The sequence below is a fragment of the Oenanthe melanoleuca genome, chromosome 7 (genome assembly GCF_029582105.1).
Source record: "Oenanthe melanoleuca isolate GR-GAL-2019-014 chromosome 7, OMel1.0, whole genome shotgun sequence".
NCBI lineage: Eukaryota > Metazoa > Chordata > Aves > Passeriformes > Muscicapidae > Oenanthe > Oenanthe melanoleuca.
Genome location: NC_079341.1, coordinates 28,515,502 through 28,539,378, shown reverse-complemented (window position 1 = coordinate 28,539,378; position 23,877 = coordinate 28,515,502). Strand labels below are relative to the sequence as shown.

Genomic DNA, 23,877 nt, shown 5'->3' with positions numbered 1-23,877 from the left:
CAGCTGTAATTGTGCTGTTTGCAGCAGACCATTAACAGATCTAATCCACCCTCCATGTGACTGCTTTTTTGATGTCTCATTATCCCTCCTGTTTCTTAGCCTGTCTCATCCAGTCCTTGGGATCAGCTCTTACCTGAATGAGGGACAACTGCCTTCGAGGTGAGGAGGAAGATGTTGTACAAAGACTTTGAAAACAAACTTGCTGTCAGGCACACCAGCCTTGCAGAACATATTTTTCAGCTTTGAGGGTGGCCTGCTTAGCCAAGCCTGACTATTTCACTGTGCTGCAGAGGCTGCCCTGGTATTAATTCACCTCAAAGAGCAGGTTGAAGTCATTAAAATATTTTGCAGGTGGTTCCTTGAATTCATGGTGCAGCTGGATCCAGCCTAAAGGGGGAAAAAAAAAAAGGAAAGGAGGAGAAGAGGCAAGTTCTGATGAAACACAAATTAACATAACTCATAGAAGGGAAAGAAAATCTGTTTTCAATCTCTACAACAAAGCCAAGCAACACATCAAGCTAGAAAGGAGAAATGTCAGCCAGGCAGTGCTGGGGTTTTATTGCTTTAGCACAAGTGCTTCTCCACGGTCCCAGAAGTACCCAGGTGCTACTGCAGCAGCCAGACCCCCTGAGCACAGGTCTGGGCATGCAGGGATGTGGGGGCTTCACAGCAAGGCCTCTGCTTCCATATGGGTCCAGACTCAAGGTTTGTTTTAAAGCCCTGGCACTAGAATTTGTGTGTTGGCCCCAGTCTCTCTTCTGCACAGAAAAATCTCCATTTAGTGCACCATTTCTTGCCCTTAGAGCTGGATACACTATTTTTCAGGGGTTGCTAACCAGGGCTGAGCTGGGCAGTCCATGGGACACTCACAAGGGAGATCCCAGGTCTGGTACCCACCAGCAGATCACCCACAACCTGCCTTGGCTGCCCCTGGATTCAGCAGTGCCTCCTGATGTCCACGGGCAGCAAAGCCCTTGCTCCTTCCTCAGGGAGAAAAAGGCATGTTAGAATAAACACTGTCACACAGCAGAGCTGTTCTGGGTCTGACAGGGATGGAGGTATCATCCTCACAGCAGCCCAACACAGTGTGGTGCTGTGCAGTGGATTTGGGGCTAAGCCAGTGCTGCTAACACAGATATTTTGGCTGTTGGTGAGCAGAGCTTGTACAGCACTGACCTGGGAGCAGCTGGGGTTGGGCCAGAGATTGGGAAGGGACACAGCTGGGGTTGTGACCCAAACCAACCCCAGGGATGTTCTGCACCCTATGATGTCAGAGATTAGTGGTTCAGGGAAGGAAGGAGGAAGGGGAGATGTTTGTGGTTTGGGTATTTGTCAGCCCAAACAGCCATCACACATGCTGAGGCCCTGAGTCCCAGGAAGCAGTTTCCTATCTCCCTGCTGATGGGAAACAGAGAATGAGTTCCTCTTTCTGCTCTGCTTGCAAGTGCATCTTTTGCTTTCCCTATTAAACTGTCATTATATCAACTCACAAGTCTTCTCACCTTCCATTTTCTCCCCATCCTTTGTAAAAGAGGGCTGAGACATTTGGATGGCTGTCTGGCAGGTGGCTGGAGTAAATCCACCACAAGAATTGGTATGTCAAAATTCACCAAACTCGTTCATTGCAAAAAGACAAAAGACTGAAAAATCAGGTTAAAAAAAAAAAAAAAAAAGAAGAACCAAGCTAGTTTATTAGCAAGGTTATGATGGGGCAGTTGCACAGCTCTGGTCATTGCTGGCTTTGTGCACATGTGTGGGATGTGTCACAGCTCAAACCACAGGTACTTGCTTTTTTCTGTGGGAGAGCAGTGTGGTCTGTGGCAGGACAATTTTTTGGTGGTTTGAAGCCCATCTGCAGAAACATGAGTGCAGCTATCAGGATAAGGGGGAGACTGTCACCTTTCCTAGCTGCACCCCTCACTTCAGTCTAGAGGCAGCAACAGAAATGGTGAAGGTTCCTGCCCAGCCTACCCAACACAGGGCTTGTTTGTGCTACACACTCTTTTTGCCCTCTTCCTTGGAGAGGAATGAAAGCTTCCTGAACCCTTCACATTATGCTTAACACAGTCTGCAATCAAATAGATGAGTTTGGAAAAATTACCATCTTGTGGATAAATGGAGAAACACCTCTGAGCTGGGATATCTTCTCACTTGGGAAAAAAAGTCTTTACAGAACCACAACTTCAATTCTGTCAGGAAAAATGGCTATGCTGAGGAGGCTGATGTGTGCCCAAGCTCCCTGGCAGAATCCCTGCTGTTGATGTGGAGGCTGTTGATGTCTTTAGCTGTTGCCAGGCTGGAGTTTGGTGCTGCATCCCTTTGCATTGTCATGAGCTCTTGGTGGCGGCCAATGCCTGCAGAGGACAGTGATGAAAGGAGATGAGAAAGGCAGTGGGTAGGGCCAGGGACTTTTTGTTCCACCAGCCACTTCCAGGCCACTTCCTTTTCCCACCACCAGCAGTTCCCCCAGGCCCGTGACTTTGAGGCAGCTGTGGTCAGTTTATAAAACTTGGTTCACATCACAGTGCACATTTAGAGTGAGAATATGAGGAGCATCTTCTGTGTGAATGTAGGAAGGAAAGGGATGAGCTGGGGACTACAAGCTCTTCCTTGAGCAGAACATGTCAGGAGAGGCAGGATGAGCAGCAGGAGGAGAGGGAGCTTTCTCACAGACAGCCTGAAGAATCCAAAGGATAAGGCTGATGGCCCAGCCTACGTGTCCCATAACGTGCTGTTGTTCTATAAATAACCCCATTGCTTCAGCAAAACATCAACCTAGGGAGACTGTACTGAATCAGCAGTTTCTTTTCTTTTTTTCTTCCCTGATTGCAAAATCAGAGTCGACCCATTGGTGCAGTCAGTGATGGTACAGTGAGAAATGAAAGGGAGCAGAAAGCAGGACAGGAGCACAGGCAGATGCTGAGCCAGCACGTTGGGACATGGTTTCTGGCACCAGGGTGTGGCCCAGACCCTCGGCACCACGTGCACTGGGAGATCTGCTGCCTGCTTGCAGAGGCTGACATCCAGACAGAAGGGCACCAGCACCTCCCAGGCGGCTAGGTGCTCGCCCGAGCTATGGCAATGTGGCAGCTGGCAGAGCTGCATGGGGCAAATAGAAATAAATCAAATAGAAATAAAGGTTTGACCAGATGGGTAAGCTACTGCAGTCAGAGGGATCATGACTTTCCCCCCAAAAGTGGAGAACTGGACTTCAAAACCTGAAGTACTGCAGTTCAGGGCTCTCAAATCATTGGAGTCTACCCCTGTTTTTACAGCCCTGCCAACTGAGCCACTGAGAGTGGCATGGCCACAGCAAGACCATGAATCATGTGAAAACTTATCCCTGAGTTTGTCTCTCAGGGAAGGAGGGCACAAAGATCTCATTGCAACTTTTGTCTTTAGGCAGGCTTTTTAGAACTGTGTCTGCCAGCTTATTTTTAATACTCTGGAATCAAATGGGTTTGACTAGAAGTATTATTAAAAGCCTCTCTGCTGTAAATCTGCTCCCTGCATGCACCTGAATCACATCCATCCCTACAAACACCCACTTGGCAGCACAAGCACAGTCATTCCCAGCTCATCACCCAGCAGGAGCAGGCTCCAGGCTTGTGCTGAGTGTCAGCTGAGCCACCAGAACCATCAGAAAGGGGCTGGAGATGAGCCCTGGCTCAGCTGGTTGGTGGTAACCTCTCGAGCCTCCCTAATCCAAGGGGATATCTGAGCCCTTCACAAGGAAGCAAATGATCCCAAGTCCTACACATTCCCAGCAGAATGTTTAAAACTGGAGGATTCCTCTTCCCTCCTGCTGGGGACAAAGCAGGCCACAGCTGCACCAGCACATTTGAAAGGAGAACACAGAAGCGGATTCAAGAATCCCCACGTGTTTGTGGTTTAAGCCTTTCAGCAATTGGTACATCAGGTGCAGAACAGAGGGCTTCACTCTGCGCTGTCAGGGAGTGGGAACCCAGCTCGCCCCTCCCTGGAGAGCTGCCACGCTCCATCCGCCCACGGCCCAGCAGAGCAGCGCGGAGCCAGCGGCAGGGATGAGCAGGGAGCAGGCCAGGGCCCCCCGGGTGACAGGGACAGCCTGGCACCCCGCCGAGGGCAGGGCCTGCATCAGGAGGGCTCTGCCCGGCTCCTACCGACGGCTCCTGCCCGCGGGCTCGGGTGAGTCACCTGCTTTGCTAAACCGAAATCAAACCCAGCACGAATGGAGAGACAAAACGACAAAGGCCACGGCAAGGGGTCTACAGGAGGGGGGTTGGCAGGGGGAGGGCAAAGAAATGGTGAAGAAGTAGGAATTGTGTCCATGGGTGTGAAAAACCCATCAGGGAGGAAGGAGGAGCTGGAAAGACCTTGTCAAGGAGGCTTCAAGTGTCTCTTCTCCATATCAACCCAAACCTATTTGTGTCTCAGCTACCCCATCCCACCATCACTTGCTTGTTTTTACAACCCCTCCTGATTCTTTGCCTCCTTGCACTTGAGTCCTGCGCGGTCCCTGAGGTGTCACCTTGGTGCACATTCCTGTGTGTTTCCCTAGGAAAAAGTCCTCAGCCTCCCCTCCCAGGAGAGGGACTGCCCAGCCAACATTGAACGTGGGATATTCTTGGCTACCTGAGGATATTTCTTTGTGTTAGAAACAAGATGCCCATCCCATGCCTAGCTCCACCACAATGCAGAGATGCTGAATAGCTCCAGGTTGAAGATCTTTCAGGATCCTGCCCAAGGCTCCTGGATTCCAGCTGAGCACGAGAGCAGCTCAACATCTTAGCTGTGGGATTTTTTGAGGAACTGTTGACATTACCACATCAGAGTTCTCAGTAGTCTATAAAAGCTGAGCAGATAGGAAATGCATATCAGAAAGTGTATCAAACCAGGAGGCAGAGAGGAAGTACCTCCAGTTCTTTTTTGTCTTTGTAATCTGACAAGGCTTTAGGTCAGCCACAAGAAACTTGTCATGAAAGTTAAAGACAAGTATGGGGAAGATGGAAATTCAAGTGATATGAACTCTTTCAGTGTTTCAGAAAAGATTGCGTTTGCCTCACCTGCTATCACAACCTTTCAGATAAGTGGTAAGGTTTTGGTTTTTTATTCAATTGATTTATATTGATTCTATCTGGTCTAAAACAACACATTAAAATGAAATATTGTATATTAAATGCTTTTTGCAGTGATTTTGCTAGTAAAATAACTGCCATTTAAAAGTAGAAGTATGTCAAACTACTCTTTCTAGCCAAAAGCTGATGCTGAGCATCAGAAAAAAATTAGTTATTTTCCTGACTTAGAAAATGTCTAATTTTCTTGAGTAAGACTTTCATGCGTAGTAGTTAAGATACTAAAATCAGCAGACTCAATAAAAAAATGTAAGTTTATGAATTTTTAGCTGAACATAAAAGCTTCATTGCTGACTAAGCCATTCTATTGTAAAACCAATTAAAATACTGTACTTTTTTTTAAATTAAGACTTTAAACTCCTGATTACATTACTTTGAAAAAACTCAAAAACTTCAATTGAGGGTAACTTACTGAATATCTGACATAATTACCAATGCTTCTAAAATACTTTTTTTCTCCCTGAAGGCCAAAATTCAACAAAGCCATTTATTTCTCTTACGTTTGCTGGTAATTATTGGTTTTATGTCTTATGACTTGTTTCAATTTGTTGTGCAGTTCAGTTTATTATTTATTTTTCATTTATTTTGATGCATGCATGCATCACTGTTGGAATCATGTACACAGTGCTCTGGATGGGAGAGGGAATTGCTTTGAGCAACCCCCTGAATGGCAGCCTGGGACAGCTAAAAGTGATGGAAGCAGGGAGTTTATTGGTGCAGAAAGGGGGAAACCACCACACTCACACTGTGGTAGGCTGGGTTAAGACCGAGCTGGATAAATTAGCTCAGGAAAAGGTGGCCAAGCAGATTGCAGCCAGAGCCTGGAGAAGGGGAGCACAGGATCCTTGCTCTCTCAGAGGGATCTCACTGCTCCACACTGCTGGAAATCATGTGGCCAAGCCTGAAAAGGCTGGGAGCAGGCAGAGCTTGAAGGGGAGAGGTGTGGGAGAGTGTCTACCCTTCATCTCTTGGTCTGTAGAGCCTCGGAGCCAGAAGAAGGCGTCCACATGCTGTGTTGGGACAGCCCTCAGCACCTACCTGCTGCTGCTGACAGCTGGCCAGGGGCTGCTGATGTACCAAGGTAACAACAACCCACCAGGGGCTTGGCAGCAGCACAGAGCTTAGCTGGGGCTCCTGGGGACACGGGCAATGAGCACACAGAGCACACATCATACAGAGCACACAGATCACACAGCTCACACATCATACAGAGCACACAGATCACACAGCTCACACATCACACAGAGCACACAGGTCACCCAGATCTGACACCTCTGAGCTCCTCTGCTCACTGCCAGGCAGAGCAGCCCCTGCAGGGACCAATTCCCCCTCCCTGTGAGTGTGTTCTGCATTTGCAAAAGCACTCCCAGCTGCACTCCTGGCTGCAGCAAGGGTTGGCACATGAAAACCACCTCCCTGGGTCAAACAGGGTGGTCTTTATCCCCCAGTGTCCCCCCCAGGTGCTGAGGAACTGCTCTGCCAAACATTTCCCAGCCAGACCAGGCAGTGAGTATTCATTGCATGGGCTTTTTGTTTCCTCAGTATTTAAGATGCAGAGAGAGATATTGAAACTTCAAGAGCAAAATGCCTCCTATACAGAAGAGATTCTGCAGAGCTCCTTTGCCAACAATCTGGCCTTGTTGAGAAGCTCTACTGGGAAGAGCTTTCTCATGAGACATGAAGAAAACTGGAGGAGAAGCTTAGAAGAGGAAATCACCATAATTAAAAGCAACAATGCAAACCTGATGATGAGGATGAACAACATCACCCTGGTTGCAGGTATGGCTCTCCATGCTGGCTCTGCAGTGGGGAGACCTGGTTCCTCAGCATCACTAGTGGGGCTGAAAACCCATTTTAGATGATCCAATAACTGGGCAAGATTTAATCTTCCTGTCAGCTGGTGATGCCCCCCATGCCCAGTCAGCTCCAGACCAGGGAGCACCTACAAGAGCTGGAGATCTGCCCAAAGCCCCAGATCCCCTGGCAGCTGCATATGCAGCTCCTGTGATTTGTAGATTTGGACTCCAGGTGCCCTCCAAAAGGGTGGTGTCTCCAGCCCACACCTCTAGCCTGTCCTATCTCATTCTGTTGTGTTCCTTACTGACTGCTGACTACTGAAAAATATCCATCAAATATTTATTTCAGGGCCTCCTGGACCCAAAGGAGATCCTGGTCAACCAGGTATGTTGGTAAATGAGCCACAGCTTCTCCTCTTTTCTTCTTCTTTATTTCATCTAAGAGACCTTAAGTGAGGATTTGGGATTTCAGTCTCCAGACCCCACCCAACCCCTGGTCATGAGGAGACTGCTGTGCCTTTCCACTGATCCTCCAGGAGCCCTGGCTAGCCCAAGTGCTCCCACAGAGGTTGATGCCCACCCTGTCCCTTGGAAAACCTTGTCACAGACTCAGGAATGAGCTGGGTGCAAGTTCTGCTCTCCACAGCCATGCACAGGCTGCTGCCCTGGGTTCCTGGGGGTCTGGGTAGAACTACACCTGCCACAGGAGATAAATATCTCCAGGCTGTGAGGATGCAGCAAGTCCTGATCTAATGTTGGCTCCACCTTGAGCAGAGGTTGGACCAGGCAGCAGTTTCTATGATTCTGTGATGATGATCTCAGATGCAACCCTTGTTAGGTCAGGTCTGTAACTCATCCATCCCTACTTCTTGGCTACACTGATGAGATTTTCTGAAGGAAAAAAAAAAATTAAAAATTGTGTTTTCATATCTTCCTGGCTGGCTGCACTTACGTTGAAACAGCACCTCCTGCCAAGCAGTGTTATTACACATCAGAGTCCAATCACTCAGTGAGTTTTCATGAAAGATCTCCCCAATGGTCCCCATGAGCTGGGCTTGGCAGGAAGACAAGCTGGCCCCTGCCCAGCTGAGCACTCAGCTGAGCTCCAAGGACTTCACTCAAGTGGTTGTGCTGGTCCCTGCCAGCTGAAGATTGGCCTCACTGGTGACAGAAATTGTGAGAGCAAAGGATGATTTAAAAATTAGTCTCTTCTTCTTAACCATTACTGTGAATAGATGATGTGTGTCAGCTGATATATGTATTTTACATCCCAGGGTTACGGGGACCACCAGGGACAAAGGGAGACCAAGGTAAGGCTTTTCTGACACCTGAATTACTTCTGTGGTTGAACATAAAGTGGCTTTATGGATGATTTTATGAGCAATCTTGTCCTTAGCCAAGGTATAAGTGAGTAAGAATGTCATTGGAGTTAAAGGAAATAAGCCTATGTAAAGCTAATGTGAGCAAAAGCAAAACTTAGCTGCAAAAAAATCTTATTTTAAAAGTCAGTGTGCAACAGTCACAATGGGCCAGTTTCCCACTGTCACCAGCACCACTCTCAAATGCACAGAGTGGAGTTTGGCTCATGGTCACAGCTGTGTGGGTGTCCTGCTGCTGGCACTGACTACACATGGCACCTCATGAGGCATCAGAAAAATGGTGCTGTCCTTGCAGGTGCACATGGACCCCAGGGTGAGAAGGGGAGCAAAGGACCTCCTGGTCCTGCTGGCCCAGGTGGTGTTCCAGGAGTAAAAGGAGAAAAAGGAGCAATTGGGCTTCCAGGTAAGACTTCTTCACTACCTCAACATTTTTAATGTTCTCACACATATTTCTTTTTAAACTCGTTCTACATAAAACACCATAGGTCAGTACTTATAAAATCCAAGCAGCCTGAGCATGATTTGCCAGTCAGTGAGGGAGATGGATAAACAGGACACTTGACCTGATGTGAAGGGGTTTAATTTCATGTCATGCTTCAGCAAATTTCCCAAAGGAGGGCTGGGGGAAGGGGCCATGCAAAATGTTGACTCTGCACCACAGAAGTCTCTTTACAGAGTGACCTTTGTCTAATGGAAGCCACAGATATTCAATTATCAGCCTACCCTAGATTGAAGCAGTGATGTTTGCAGTAGGATTTCCATGGTTTAAAATAATGCAATATAATTTATATGCACAAGCATGTGGATGGTAGTGCTCATTTTAGTGGAACCTCTTTCTGAGAGCTTGATATCTTACATAAGCCTGACTTTATACACCTGGAGTAGAAGAGTTATGCAATGTTTCTCCCATGTAAACATGCATTATGGATAGCTGTTGCTCAGTGGTCTCACATGGGCTGAGAGCAGGACAGGAAGAGAAGGCAGGTGATGTGTGTGGTGCAGAGCAGGGAGGATGGTTGGATAGATTGATAAGAGCTTCCTCAGATCTTCCATCAAATCCTGAATGCCCCAATGCTCTCATTAGCACAAGATGCTTCAGAAGAGAAGAGTGATTGTAGGAAGAATACCAAAAAACAAGGACTTTGGGACAATTCTAGAGCAGAAAGATGAAGGAGAAGTCTTCAAAAGAGGCACTTTCAAGTAATTCAGCTCTTTTGGAGCATGATCACCCATTCAGAGAAGAGAAGGTTAAGAGGAGATGAGAGAACTCTGGAAGCACAGGAGTGGAACGTGCTGCCCTATATCTCCACTGTGTCTAGCAGAAGGGAAGCATTCAGACTGCAGTAAGAGAGATTTTACTAGAGGAGAAAACATTCCAGTAGCAGGGATAGTTTGGGGAGTAGATTGGAGAGGTGTCACTGCAAGCCTTTAACAGCATGCCAGACAAACATCAGGCCAGAGAGGCTGACAGAGCCAGGGGTGGATCAGACAGACCAGCTGTGTCCTCTTACAGCTTGTGGTGACAATGTCACTGAATGGTAAATGCAGGTGTGAGCCCAAACCTTGTACTGGTGTGCCCAGAGATGCTCCACAGGCTGCAGGGACAACAAATCTGAATTTACACGTGTGTGCTGTGCTGTTTGACAGGTCCCCAAGGACAGAAGGGTGACGTGGGCAGGAAGGGAGACCCTGGGCCCCAGGGAGCCGTGGGTGCAGAGGGAGTGCGTGGATCCCCAGGAATGCCAGGCTCTGAAGGTGAGTGCAGAGGACACAGTGGGGCAGGGCTGCCCCAGCTGGGGGCTGGTGAGCTCTTAGCACTGATGCCAGGGTGTCATTGCAGGTAGCCCCGGGAAGCCTGGACCTCCTGGGCCAAAAGGAGAGGCTGGTAAGCAGTGCAGAAGGTGCAGCTTCTTCTGGAGATATCATCTCTTTCATAAGGTGTTCCATGACAAGGAAAACTGCAGCTGGTCTAGATCCCAGCATGGGTGAGAGATGATGATGATTAGATGAAGAAACCATGCCAACAATTCAGTGTCAGCCAAACCCATCCAACAGCCCTGGCTGTCTCTTCTGAGCCCCATTCAGTGTAGGACCTGAGAGGGGCAGAAGGGCCATGCCCTCCTTCCTGATGTGTGTGCACACACCAGGGCAGAAACTGGCTGCTCTTTTAGGACAGAACTTGTGCACTTCAAGGCTGGCAGTCAGCCAGGACCTGGCTCCATGCAGCCTTTCACTCCAGACCATCCCTCAGTGCACTGCTAAGGTTAGCACTGCCAGGATTGCAATTTGGAGACATTTGCCTTCAACTCAGTGTGCAGGGGCTGGTGATAGAGCTGTCTGTCTTTCAATCAGCCTCATGTGTTGTGTTACACTTCATTTGTGCTGCTTTCTCTCGACCTCAAGGTGCAGCTGGACAGCGTGGACCTGCTGGGAGCCCTGGCCTTGATGGCAGACCTGGTCAGAAAGGGGAGAAGGGGGAGCAGGGCCCCAAAGGGAGCCCAGGTACAGCCCTGTTCACACCTATCACTCACTGACCTCCTGCTCTGGCCTCACCTGGGCTTCACCCTTACTGATTTCTTTTGATTTCAGGAGCACAAGGCACTGCTGGACTCAAAGGTGAACAGGGAGAACGAGGAATAGCAGGTAAAGGAGAATAAAACAGGTTTTGGGTCAACAACACACATCAGAAAGGGAACTACACCACCCAGAGGAGATCTCTTGAGTCTTCTTCTTGGACCCCCAATGCATGTCAGGGAGCCATGGCACTCCTGGGGCTGACTGCTCACCAGAGGGATGTTTCTGCCATCTGTAGTACGTGTGAGGGGGTGATGGTGCCTGAATTTTTGTATAAAATGAAACTGCACAAAGAAGCAGTTTAAGATGAATTTCAGGAGATGTTTCTCTACTGCCTGTATTTTCTTTCTTGACATGGTCTGCAGTGAGTATGTGAAATAAGACACCTGATTCAGAAACAGATATTTATGGAGTACACCAACACTAGATGAGTTAAAATCAATTGTAAATACTAATTTGCAAAGCTTTTATCAATGTATAAACATAAGTCTTATAATGTTTGTTTGTTTGTTTGTTTGTTTGTTTGTTTGTTTGTTTGTTTTGATGGTCTTAGGACCTCCAGGGCAAAAGGGAGCAAATGGAGACCGAGGCCTACCAGGTAAACTCTTATAGCATGATTTATTCTGATGATGCAAAGAACTTCAGGTGCCACATTCCAGTGTTCTGCACCAATGTGAAATGTTTGTCATGTCCTTTCCCTGGGAAGGGACAAAGGCAATGACTGTTTTGCTTTCCTCCCAGGCATCCCAGGCTCAGCTGGTCCAAAAGGAGCCAAGGGGGATTTTGGCTCTCGGGGTCTGAAGGGAGAGCCAGGACTGAAAGGAGCCAAGGGAGAGCCTGGATTTTCTGGTAAGGCTCTTTGGCTCTTTGGGGTCTGTGGAGCTGAGGGCACATTGGATTCAGGACTGTAGATCAGACCAACATAAGCTGCTCTGGGGTGTGTTTCCAGAGCAGGAACTCAACAGACAGATCAGCCTTCCCAGCAGGGAATGTGCAGGAATTGTACACCCTGGGAGGTGTGCTAAAAGACAGACAAGTACAAGTACACAGATCCATTAGATTTTCTCAAATCTCTGATTTCACAGAAAACTGGAACAACTCAAGTTCCTCTTTGCTTTGTTCAGAGACATCAGAGAAACCCCTGGGATAAATCCCATGTACACACAGCACTCAGGAACATGGAATAGTGAAGCTATGGGAAACAACAGTGAGGCTCTTTAACTACACCTTGCTAGCTGCAGGACACAAAAGTTGTTCAAAAGGGCCAACACTACAGCTGCGCTCCATCCTTAACCCCCTTCCCTTCCAATCACAGAATGTAAAAAAAAAAAAAATATAAGACCTGTAGTAAAAAAAAAAAAATCACAACCAACAACAACAAAAACACATTTCCTACAAGTGAATGAATAAATGAATATATGGGATTTTGAAAGTGGCCCCTTTCCTGGGTCACACATTGGGAATGTTTTGCTGTATGTTATCCTACTTTTCTTGCCATGTTTCTTTTATATACCCTTAGTCACTTCAGGTTGTTCATTTTCTACAAGGGGAGGAGTCTGCACATCTCTGACTCACACAAGTATTCAGAACTAGATAATAACTAGATTTTTCCACAAGCAACTGTCAAATGTTTGTTTTTCTAATTTGGAACAGGTTCCAAAGGAGAGAAAGGGAGCAAAGGTGAAAAAGGACAAGGTACTGGACTTTGACTTCTTCTCTCACTTGCCCTCAGGTGTCAGAGCTGCCTGGGATCAGGACCAAAATGCCCTCTGCTCACACTGGTTAATCCACAGCACAGCTAACAGGAGTCTGTGCTCCGAGCTGGTGTCTCCAAATACAGGGAGGGGCTTTGATTGTTTGGGTTTGAGCTACCAGAGACCTCTGGTCCCCTCCTGGAGCTGGGAACATCCCCTGCTTTGGGTGGTCACGGCTTCTGCCTGTCAATGTCTTTTTCTATGAGCCATGGAGTTATTGTCTTCTCCTCTGAACTCTCAGCTGGCCTGGGTAATTTTGTCCGGCTCGTGGGAGGAGACAGGAGGGGCCGAGTGGAAATCTTCCACCAGGGCTTGTGGGGAACCATCTGTGACGACGGCTGGAGCCCCCGGGAGAGCGCCGTGGTGTGCCGCATGCTGGGCTTCAGCCGCGCCGTCTCCTCCTTCTCAGCCGCTCCCGGTGAGTCTGCAGCTCTGCGGGGCTGCCAGGGGGTCACACACACCCAGACACGCCACAGCAGGGCCACCCACAGCAGCAGCCAGCGAGCTCCTCGGCAGGGCAGCTCGTTTCCCTGGGGATGGGGAGCTCTGTGCCGTGTGCTGCTGGACCCTGCCCAAACGCTGCATTTCCAACCCAACACACGCTCACTATCCACAGGCCTCCCTTTAGAAAAGAAAAGCATGTTCCCCTTTCTCCTGCCCAACAGGTTTTTGTTTGTTTGTTTAATCTTCCAAAGGTACTGGACAAATTTGGCTTGATGACGTGAATTGCCAGGGGAGTGAAATTACAATTACGGACTGCAGGAAGCGCGACTGGGGGTCACACAACTGCAACCACGGCGAGGATATTGGGGTGGAGTGTGCTTGATGGGACACTGAGTCTGTCCTGGGAGCTGCTGCTGCCTCTGCTCTCCATGGACCTCTTCTTCATGATGCAAACCCAATTTCATCAGGCTGTGCTTTTGTACCTCTTTACTGGGTCATAGAAATATTGACAAAGAAAGTTGAATTTTCCACAAGTCAATAACAGTTGCGAGACCCACAGGTAACCTGAACCATCCCAGCTGTCACAAAACAACTGGAGCTCAGGCATGTGAGCCAGTTCACAGCTTTTCCAGCTACCTGACATCAGCCCATCTGCAGGAGCTCACACGTGTGTGACCTCTAAGTCCACAGGGGAGGGGATGGTCCACGTTAGCTTGGTGCAGTAAGAGAACAGGATCAGTGTGCAGAAACCTGCACTTACTGCAGCTGAGCTGGCTAGTCCATCTTCATCACAGTACAGTTGTGAACCTGAGCTTAAAACCCCCAGGGAAGAGCATACACCCAAGAAAGCAGATGCTCAGAAATCTTCAGATGATCTCTCTGGCATGCAGATATAAATATTCTTCAGTAATGATGCAGATCACACATTAAAGTGCAAAAATAAGTGCTTGGGATCTAGGTGCCACACTACCCTGGTTCAGCACAGCACTTGTTTTTGACCTTACCTAAGTGCCTTGCCTTCTCTGTCAGTGTTTCCTAAGCTGTCTCCAGGAGCAATACTGGTGTATAAAGCTAAGCTTTTAGAAATTAGATGCTCCAGTAAAGCAAAATGATGACAAATAAAAAATACAGCAAAGCACGAATAAGCTATCGATTAGTGTTAAAAACAAATAAATAAATAAATGCTCGAATAGACAAAGAAATACAATTATACACACACACCTGTAGATATAAGGGAGATAATATTGAACTGGGCTTTCCTGGATTCAATAAAGAAAGGTCTCCCTGCAAGGACATGCCGAGGGGATGGGGTGGGAGCTGCGGGATGAGCCGCGGGCAGCGCGCCTGGATCCATCCATCCATCCATCCGGCTCCATCCCCCGGCATCGCTCCCGTCCGGCGGAGCCCGCTCGTCTCAGCTGCTCCTTGCCGGCACTAAGGGGAGCTCAAGGGCCGCCGCGGCTGCGGGAGAGCCGGGATCGGCCAGAGATGCCCCTTCCCCTTCCCGTGCCCCTGCCCCTTCCCGCCCTGCTCTGCTCCCTTCCCTTCCCTTCCCTTCCCTTCCCTTCCCTTCCCTTCCCTTCCCTTCCCTTCCCTTCCCTTCCCTTCCCTGCCCTGCCCTGCCCTGCCCTGCCCTGCCCTGCCCTGCCCCTGCTCCTTTCCCTGCCCCTGCCCCTGCTCCTTTCCCTGCCCCTGCACCAGATGGGTTTAGGTCTGTGGTGCAGTCTTTTGTGCCTGATGGTTTGAGAGAGATTGCTGGGCGGCTGTGACACTTGTACAGGTTTTGCTCCCCACTCTTTAATAGCTAGAAACTTGATTTTCAAGGCAAACTGAGATTTTGCCAGCAAGTCAGAGGTGTCCCCTTGGAGGGACAGAGGAGGGACAGCTGCACAGCTCATGTCCAGCCCCAGCCCTGTGGGGGCAGGACACAAGTCCCAGCAGTGGTGTTTGGAGCCTGAAGCTCAGCAGTGGGATCCCTATGCAGCAGGTTTGGGGGGCACTCATGCCCACATGTTCACTTCTCCCATCTAAGAGAAGGTCCACTGGGGAGGAAGAGTGCCACAAGTCACCATGAAACGATTGGTGAGCCACAAAAAAATCCTTTTACATCTACAGAAAGGGATAGCCCTGAGATTTGTAGGTTGGTTTGCAGGACCACACCCTCTCCCTTCCACATACCCAGCTCCAGCTATTGCACCCCAGCTTCAGTCTCCCAAGCATCCTGCAGTGCCCTGAAAGAGCTGCCAGTGACAGCTGACGAGGAGTGGGACAGCTCTGCTTATCATTCATGCCCAGCACCAATTAAAAAGACTTAGTTAAGCAAAATGCAATTACATTGCCATGGATAAAAGGGATACAATTAATTAAAATGGAACACTTTCCCTTAGGAATGGTGTTATTTCCAGATGCTCCCATCCCTCTCCCTGACCATTCCTCGTGATCTGAAGAGGTTTGGGATGAGTTGGGGTTTTTTGGGTAGTTTTGTCCCAGCTTGCTGGCTCTTGTGTGTTTATGGGGTAAGTGAGCAAAGACCCTTGAGGACACAAATCTTTTCTGGAGCCCTAAAACAACATTTCATTTTATCTGACACTACCTTTCCAAGAAATTGAACATTTCATAGAGGCTATCAGATGCCAAGCTAAGAGCTTTCTCCTTCTGGGGAGAAAGCTAAGCCTTCTGTCATCTCTGAAGGAATGGGGAACAGCCAGACACTGTGGGATATGTGTGTGGCTGGAAGGATTTCCCAAAATTAACAGGGAAGTAACTGAAGTGAGGTTTTCCATCTCAAGCCCCATGGGAAGGGAAAGAAGCTGAAGAGCAAAACATTTACCAGCTAAAAGCCAGTTCTCCAGGGTTCCAAAACCTGGAGTTCATGCTGAATGCATCATAACACCCCTTCCTAGCAAAATTCTAGATGATTCCAGCTGCAAAATAAAAAAGGCAATTAATGCATTTAAGACATCATATTAAAATATGCAATAAAAGAATTAGTTCTCTGCATTACATTCATATGACAGACAGGTAATAACTTTAATACACATGCAGGCTACATCTAAAGCTTAAACTCATCACATCATGTATAGGTCAATAATTGTATTTTCATCCTTCTCTTCTGAAGTCTTCTGATGTTTTAGATCACCTATCCATCCACAAATCTGCCAGCACATTTCCTCATTTTTTCTGTTAAACATCACAGTGGAGGGCAGCATCTGGTCTCAAAACCCTAAGACTTTTTCTGTCTCAGTGTCAGAACAGGTCAGGTTTTGCTTGGTTAACTCTTCCCACCAGCAAAGGCCCAACCAACCATCTATTGCAGGACACAAGCCCAAAGTGAAAATATTTCTGACCCTGCAAAGGAGCCAGTTTGGCTCTCACAGGCACTGGCACAAAGCTGGATCATGCATGGATGCAGGCAGCTGCTCTGCTGTGACACCAGGCTGATTTTAACCCAAAGTGCTTAAACAAACTGTTAATGGTAGCTCCAAGTGATTATCCATTTATTTCAGTATTTGTCTTTTTCAAATGTGACCTAAAATCTATAAGTAATTAGTTATTGTACAGGCTATGGTATTGCAAAATGCTTCCCTTCATTTTTTATTCCGACTCTGAACTATAACTCCAAAATCATTCCAGTCACACCAGCCTTCAAAGGTCTAAATGGGGAGGAAGGGGGGCTAACTCCTTAGTATCTTTGAGATTTACAAGAATATTTGAGGATTTTCTGGGGATTCAGTGCGAGATGAAAAAAAAAGAGTTTTGCAGGCAAACAGAGAAATTTATGCTTCAAGTTCAAAAGGAAAGACACATCCAAATAGAGAAAGATTTAAATGCTAAAATGATAAATAAACATTGCTATTCAACAATGGTCTTTGTCTTTTGAGTCCTAGGTTAAAACTACTTCACAGGGACTATAAACACTCATTACTCCTTTGTTGGAGCTAAATGAATTTTAACCACAGAAGTTCCAAAGTGAACTGAAGAATTGCCTCCTAAAACTCCTTCCAAGTCACCAAGGTACCCCAGCAGAGGTAGGCAGGAGAGGACTTTGGGAGCTATTAAATAAGGTGAATAAGAAAATAGCATACAAATTGCATTTATTCCACTTGTGATGTTTTGTATAAATGCTAACAAATCAGTTAGTGCTGTGGTGCTGTGAAGGTGCTGGTTCCACACCAACAGGGTATCAGCAGCAAAAGGATGCACAATTCTGCAATGACCTTGCCTTAGGAAATCCCAGTGGAGCCAAGGGATTCAGAGGCTTTCAGGCTCAGGCCATAAATCACTCAAGATATGAATTACTGCCTTATTAGAGCAGATTCATAACTGTAATTTTAGATAAATACACAATTAGTGTGATCTCCTCTGATAACATGCCAACATGAAAAAAAATAAGTCACCTCCTACTAAGCAGAGTAACTATTCAAAGGAACTGCAGCAAACTTTCACAGATGTTGAGGCTAGCAGGACCACTGTAATAATCCCATCTGATCTTCTGCATGGTGCAGGGCAGGAAAACACCCCCAGGGATTTCTACATCATTTTGAAACTGCAGCTTGTTTTCTAGGAAGGTTCCTTACCTTGGTTGAAAGTTTTCTGAAAGCAGAGAAAGCGTAGTACTCTTTAAAAACTCATTATATTCATACCTTATTAATTTATATTACTAATATTAATTAATAATAATATTAATTAATGTGCCAGCTCTCTCCCAGTGACTCCATTCCCAACCTGTGCTGGGACACCAGGACCCAGCTGAGGTCCTTGAGCCACTGAGTTCTCTTGCCTGAACTCCACTCAGACAAAAAGATTAAATAAGTTTTCCCTAATACAATTAACTTCACCTGGCAGAGACAAGCCCACAACCAGGTTTTAGAAGAGCTACTTACTGTTCCAAGCAGGCAGCACACCTCCAAAGGGATGCTAATGCCCTTGCCAGAGCTCAGAGAAATGAGGAATGTGCAGCACATGCCAAGATCAAACCAGAGGTGACCTTGACAGTTTTACTTCTGCTCAGCATCTGAAAGGGTATTTCTGGAAGACTTTTGCCCTAATAGCTGTGGCTCACCTGAGCACTGTGACTCTGCTCTTGCAGTTGCTCTGATTTTAAAGGAGCAGTTTGACTCTACAGAGCAGTGATAGAAGGAGCTCCTTAGGATTAGAAGGTTCTCAGCACACTTCTGAGGCCCTCAAACTCTTTTCTGGGTGGAAATGAGATCAGACTAAACTAAAGTGGCACTATTTGCATGAGTAACAACTAATCCAAATTACCCAGGGCTGAGAGATGAGAAACCCAGGGCTAAAAGAACAAGGGTGTTTTTTTCCACACATGGGTAAAGGCTGTTGACTCAACTTGCAGGGCTATAAAATTTCTCCAGTAACAAGCAGGGACAGACTCCTACAGCAATGCTGCAGGGAAGGGAAATACCCTGTCTCTGAAAATCCACTTATTTCAACCAGACTGAAGGAGCTACACAAGGCTATAAATGGACCTGGCTGTGGTTAAGGGGTAGATGAGAGAAAGAAGAACACCCTTTGCTTCTCCTGTGTTTTTATTTCAAAACTCTAAGATTAAGAGTGAGGAAGTCCCCTGCTTCCAGTTTATTTGCTTTAGAAGCCTTTTTGAGTCTCCCCATGCAAACTGCCATGAAAGACACACTATGCCCAGTGTTCTGGCACATTCTGACTTTACACATCATAGACTGGGAAACATGAAAAAAGTCACTTTTTCAACATCTTCTTTTGTTGCTCTCGGATGCACAGTGCCACTTCCCATTACAGGCCAGCATGTCAGCTGTGACCTGCTCGGGGGAGACATGCTGTGACCCTGTGGGACAGGCTCAGCACACTGAGGAAGTGAGGGTAAAATGCACAGTCCTCAGTAAACACGTGGGGCCCAGCTCAGTGAGGGGTCCTGAGCCATGAGACTGCAGCAGAAGGCCTCCAAGCATCAGCCAGCATGGGAGATGAAGCAGAGAGTTGTGACCTAGGTCACATCTGCAGCTGGTATAAATCAACATCATTCTGTTGAAAACTAGAGAAATACATGGATTTGTTTCTGCTGATAATTCAGCCCTATATTTTTTTTTTTTTTTAAATTTTTTATTTTGCCCAGCTCTCTAAAACACTGCTTAGCTCCTGGTGAGTCTACTCTTTGTCTTGATGGGTTGTGTGTCCTGCCCAGCAGCCTGGGAGGAAGGTGAGACACCTGGGAATAGTGAGTCCTTCCTCAAATGCCTGGGCAACCAGAAGCATGCCTTAGGCTAGAAATCCTGAAGTTGTCTAGTGCAGAAAACAGCAGGGACTCTTTCCAACATGGTTATTTAAACAAGGCATTTTAAATCGAGCTGCACTGATTATTAGAAAGTGCAGTAATTTTCAATCTCATGCCACAAGGGCATTATAAAACTGCCAACAACAGCATCTCATTAACACCTCTGATTCCAGCTCTCTCCCACCTTGACACTTCTGCAGTTTAACCCTCATTACTGCTGCTTGCCCCATTGTGATGGATGTAGTCCCAAGCCATCCTTCATCTCTGTGCCATCAAACTCTCAAGGATCCTGATTCCTTCACTTAATGTGAAGTGATGAAATGGCTTCTGGCAGCAGAGACACAAGTTGGAAAGCTAAAGTTTTATTAAGTATGAGCATAGAAGTGAGCTGTGTAGTGCTTTCATCCAAATTACTTTAAAGAGAGATATTTCATAGAATCAGAATATCCTGAGTTGGAAGAGACCCACAGGGCTCATCAAAGTCCAGCTGCTGGCCCTGCACAGGACCACCCCAAAGATCATCCCATGTGCCTGGAGCATTATCCAAGTGCTTCTTGAGCTCTGCCAGGCTTGGTGCCTGCAGAACCCAAGCACCCTCTGGGAGAAGAGCCTTTTCCTAGCATCCAACCTGAGCCCCTCTGACACAGTTTCCTGTCATTCCCTCAGGTCCTGTCCCTGGTCACCACAAAGCAGAGATCAGTGCCTGCCCCTCCTCCTTCCCTCACAATGCTCTCTTGCAGATTGTGATGAGATCTCCTCTCAGTCTGCTCCTCTCCAGGCTGAACAGACCAAGTGACCTCAGCTGCTCCTCACATGGCTTCCCCTCAAGGCCCTTCACCATCTCTGTTGCCCTCCTTTGGATATTCTCTAACAGTTTATTGTCTTTATTATATTGTGGTCCCCACATTTGGAGAGGAGAAACTCCTTCTCCAATGCAGAAGGGCTTGTTCCCCAGCTAACATCAAGTACCACAGCCTATCTAATGAAGTATTTGTGGACCCCTTCCCTATCTAATGAAGTATTTGTGGATCCCTTCCCCTTATCTTTAGAGGGTAGCTTTAGTTTTTCCCTTCTATTCAGTTGTACATCTTCTGCTCTTTAGCTCTAACTGTTCCAAGATGTTCATCTGATATAAATTTACAAACCAGATGATAGCCATCATTTTCACATTAAGGAGGAAAACTCATGTACTGTTTCAAAGGCTTTAAATCTGTTTTCAGACCTGTATGTACTGCTCTGTTCATATTTCTGCCATTTAGTTTCCAAATACTCAATTCTTTTCAAACAAGATCGTGGTAGCTGGCAGTATTTGAAAACACTGATACTGTTAATCAGCAGAAGTCTGGTTGAGCTGAAAGAAACCCAAACTCGTCTGTCTTGCATGACAAACAACTAATGCAATGTTAGCCCAGCTGACACATTGAGGCACGAGCAGGGAGCAGGCCTCTAAGGCCTTTAAGGCTGGTAAAGACAGAAAATATTTTAATCACAGCTGAGAAAGGAAGAGATCACTGTCAGGTTTGGATAGGCTCAGTAAGGTGCTCAGCTGGTGTAAATAAACTTGACTCTCTCGAGGTCAAAACCGTTTATAGCCACAGTTATTTTTCCTGAGTGAGGTGAACATGAACAATCCCTTACTAAGTAATTTTCAGCAAGCTTGAGCACTACAATTCTCTCTAAAACCAGGAGGAATGAGCAGGCTGAGAGAGGACCACCCAAGTTATTGCAGGCTATCAGTAGCTGTCAAGGGAAAAATGGCTGCAAATCAAAGAATACAAAGTTCTTCTTCATTAAAAGCACAGATTAAATGTATATGGCTGAAAGGAGCTCAAACACTTTTCTTCCTTTGTGTGCTTGATGCAGCAGGAGAGTGTTTGTCCTGGCAGCAGCATTTCAGGTAAACTGGAATAAGACAAATGTGTAAATACTGGGTCTGAACCATCCCATCTGCCTTTTGAGGCTGAGAGAGCTACCTGGCAAGTGATATGATCAGTACCTGGATGGAAAGAAGAGAATTCCAAAGATGAGGGGAACATCCAGCTTTCAAAATGTTCAGAGGAAAATAAAGTCTGAACTGACTCCATAGGAAAGAGCAGAAATGCAGGGAACCTCCAACAGAACATCAAAACCCCACACTGTTTGAAAACAAGGGATATTTTCAGGGAGTTAGGGATTATAAATTAGAGTTTGGGCTTCAGAAGTATTTGTAGCCACAATCAAGTCAAATTTGAGGAAAAAAGAAAGCTCATATTGTCACCAAAACTGTGTGAAAAAACAAAAACTCTCCAACAACATTTTTAGTGTTAGAGAATCGAGGCATTACTTTACTCTGGCCAGGACGTGCAACAGAAATCATTTCACCTACAGATAGCCTGGGTTGTGCAGAGAAATTAATTACATGACACAGGAATTTGACTGAATTTTTTGGATAATTATACAGCCAAAACCCACAGAAATTCATTGGTTCACTGTTCACTGGTCCCAAGTTACACAGTTCTTAGTTCCCTATTCACAGTTCTTTGGTTACCAATCTCTTTGCCTTTAATGTTAATTAGGTTCTCATTCTTGGTTCTCTCATCTCTCTTTTCCTGACCAGGAGTTTCTGACCATGCCAGGGGTGATGTTTGGAGCTGATGGTCCTTGATGCTCCTTATCTTTTGTGTATCTTCTGTTCTACTCCCAGTCTGCTGAGATGTTAAGCTCATCACTGCCTTGAGTGATGAAACAGTCCTTTGAAAAGAAACTTAAAATTCCTTTTGCCCAGGGGCAAAGGCGAATAAAACCCCTAAAGTTGACTAAAGTTATATAAAAAAATTTAAACTTGGTATGTTTTCCAATAATATCAAGTCTAAAAAATTTTAGCACAGCAGATATGAGAACTGCAACAGTGAGAGAGTCTTTGCTAGAGTAAAAAAGACCCAAAAACTTGAGATTGAGCCAAAATGTAATTTTTTTGCAAAAAGCAAAAATATTACCATTTCTAGGGAAAATGAGTCTTAAAGATTTCACCAAGTTTGCATATTATCAATCCACAGTAATTTAGAGGTGGTCCCAACCATGAGGAAAGCAGCCTTATCTATCCCAGTCAAAAGTGGCCAAAAAAAGGAGTTTAGCCCACTCAACTCTGTGTTTGTGCCACACTAAAACCAATTTAATCCCAATGTCCCACTCTACCAATAAGCATTTTTGAGCATCCCAGCTAATTTCTAGAAACTTTGTCAATGGTGACCATCTGTCACTGGGAAAACACGAAAAGGGGGATTAGTAACAGACTGGCAGGGAATACTGGAAAGCTGCAATATATTTTACTGAGTACAGATGTAAACACAATGAGGACATTGTTTTGAAATTAAAGGAAGAGCAGGAAATTTTGCAGTGTTCTCCTGAGCTGGTTTGTTGGGATTTTTTTTTTACCCTTGCCACACCAGGATGAAAAAATAGGCCGGCAAGTGAAAAGACTAATAATAGGGAATAAATGTACCATTTTGGGGAGCTTCCCCTGGGGTCTGCCTCCCCTCCCTCACTGCTCAATTGCCACCATTACTGCACGTGAGGAGCATGTTTATGCTGCTGCTGAATGAATGCACAGATGCATCTCTGTTACCCTTAGAAGCATAAACTCCTTTTTCTAACAAATACATTGCCCAGTGCACAAACACACCTAACGAGCTCCTTCTGCCTTGTTTGCTGCAATATAGCACCTTCTGCTGAGACTAAGAAAGAGCACAGAAACCTCCTAGAAAAGCTAAATGGGGGGACTTAATTGCCTCAGCAGTTTTGCTTCCAAAATTAGAGGGGGAAATGTTTAACAGATGAGAAGATTTTAAAGTGCGCCAATCACAACGAGAGATTTCTGTTTGAAATGCTGATGGTCGAGACATCTCCAATGCCATGTTCATAGCAGAAGGGGAAAATATTCAGAGAACTGCCAAAAATGTCATCCAGGGAGGGAACCTCTCCCCAGTTCTTGTCTGCACTAATAAGAATTTGCTGGCACTTCTGAAGGCAGATGTATCTTCTGCTGAAAAGTCTTTCCCCTTCCCTCGGTAAAGGAAGACAAGCTCTTTGGCTGGTGTGAGCCCATATACTGCTGCTCCTGCTAGCAGTAGTCAAAACATCATTAAAAATCATAGCCTGAGAGGCATTACTGCAGCAGGAGAATCTCTGGCAAGGGGCAGCCTTTGGCTGGAGGCTGTGGCTTGGGAAGGGGTCTGTAACATTGCTGAGGCAGATATAGGGGCCAGCGAGTCCCCCAGAGTGGGGCAAAAAGCATGAAGGCAAATCTGCAATTAGTAGGGCAGTGTTGGGCAATGGACATGATCCACAGGAGTGGAGGCAGGCTGGGGTTGCTCCCACATCTCTCCACTCCCCTCTTTCATCACTGCTCTTGGGGATCAGCCTGGAACTAACCAGAGTGATGGAAATACTTCACTGACTTTGACAGATTTTGGATCCAGCTTTTCATGACATTTTATCTTCTCATACTACTCCAAAAGGTCCTACACCACAACCATGAGGCTGAGATTTCCAAGTCTACTCCCATCACTT

At 46.5% G+C, this 23,877-nt stretch overlaps 1 protein-coding gene across 2 annotated transcripts; it reads left to right on the top strand.

Moving 5' to 3' along the window:
- The first annotated feature begins 4,022 nt into the window (after window positions 1-4,022).
- On the top strand, window positions 4,023-14,206 carry MARCO (macrophage receptor with collagenous structure). 2 transcript variants are annotated; one of them, XM_056496778.1, is made up of 15 exons: window positions 4,023-4,167; window positions 6,094-6,195; window positions 6,657-6,893; window positions 7,260-7,295; window positions 8,185-8,220; window positions 8,585-8,692; window positions 9,937-10,044; window positions 10,130-10,174; window positions 10,693-10,791; window positions 10,879-10,932; window positions 11,417-11,461; window positions 11,605-11,712; window positions 12,517-12,558; window positions 12,859-13,035; window positions 13,313-14,206. In XM_056496778.1, the coding sequence occupies exons 1-15, from the start codon at window positions 4,044-4,046 to the stop codon at window positions 13,441-13,443; spliced, it is 1,452 nt and encodes a 483-aa protein (XP_056352753.1). In that variant the 5' UTR covers window positions 4,023-4,043; the 3' UTR covers window positions 13,444-14,206. The 2 variants fall into 2 exon arrangements, with proteins under 2 accessions (XP_056352753.1, XP_056352754.1); XM_056496779.1 differs by lacking the exon at window positions 4,023-4,167 and adding an exon at window positions 4,857-5,072.
- Window positions 14,207-23,877: the final 9,671 nt, after the last annotated feature.

Bases quoted from the DNA above. Each gene is read 5' to 3' on its own strand.
- MARCO (XM_056496778.1), top strand. From the start codon at position 4,044: ATGAGCAGGGAGCAGGCCAGGGCCCCCCGGGTGACAGGGACAGCCTGG. The intron at 10,792-10,878 runs GTACAGCCCTGT...TTTTGATTTCAG, and splicing joins GGGCCCCAAAGGGAGCCCAG to GAGCACAAGGCACTGCTGGA. The intron at 13,036-13,312 runs GTGAGTCTGCAG...AATCTTCCAAAG, and splicing joins CTCCTTCTCAGCCGCTCCCG to GTACTGGACAAATTTGGCTT.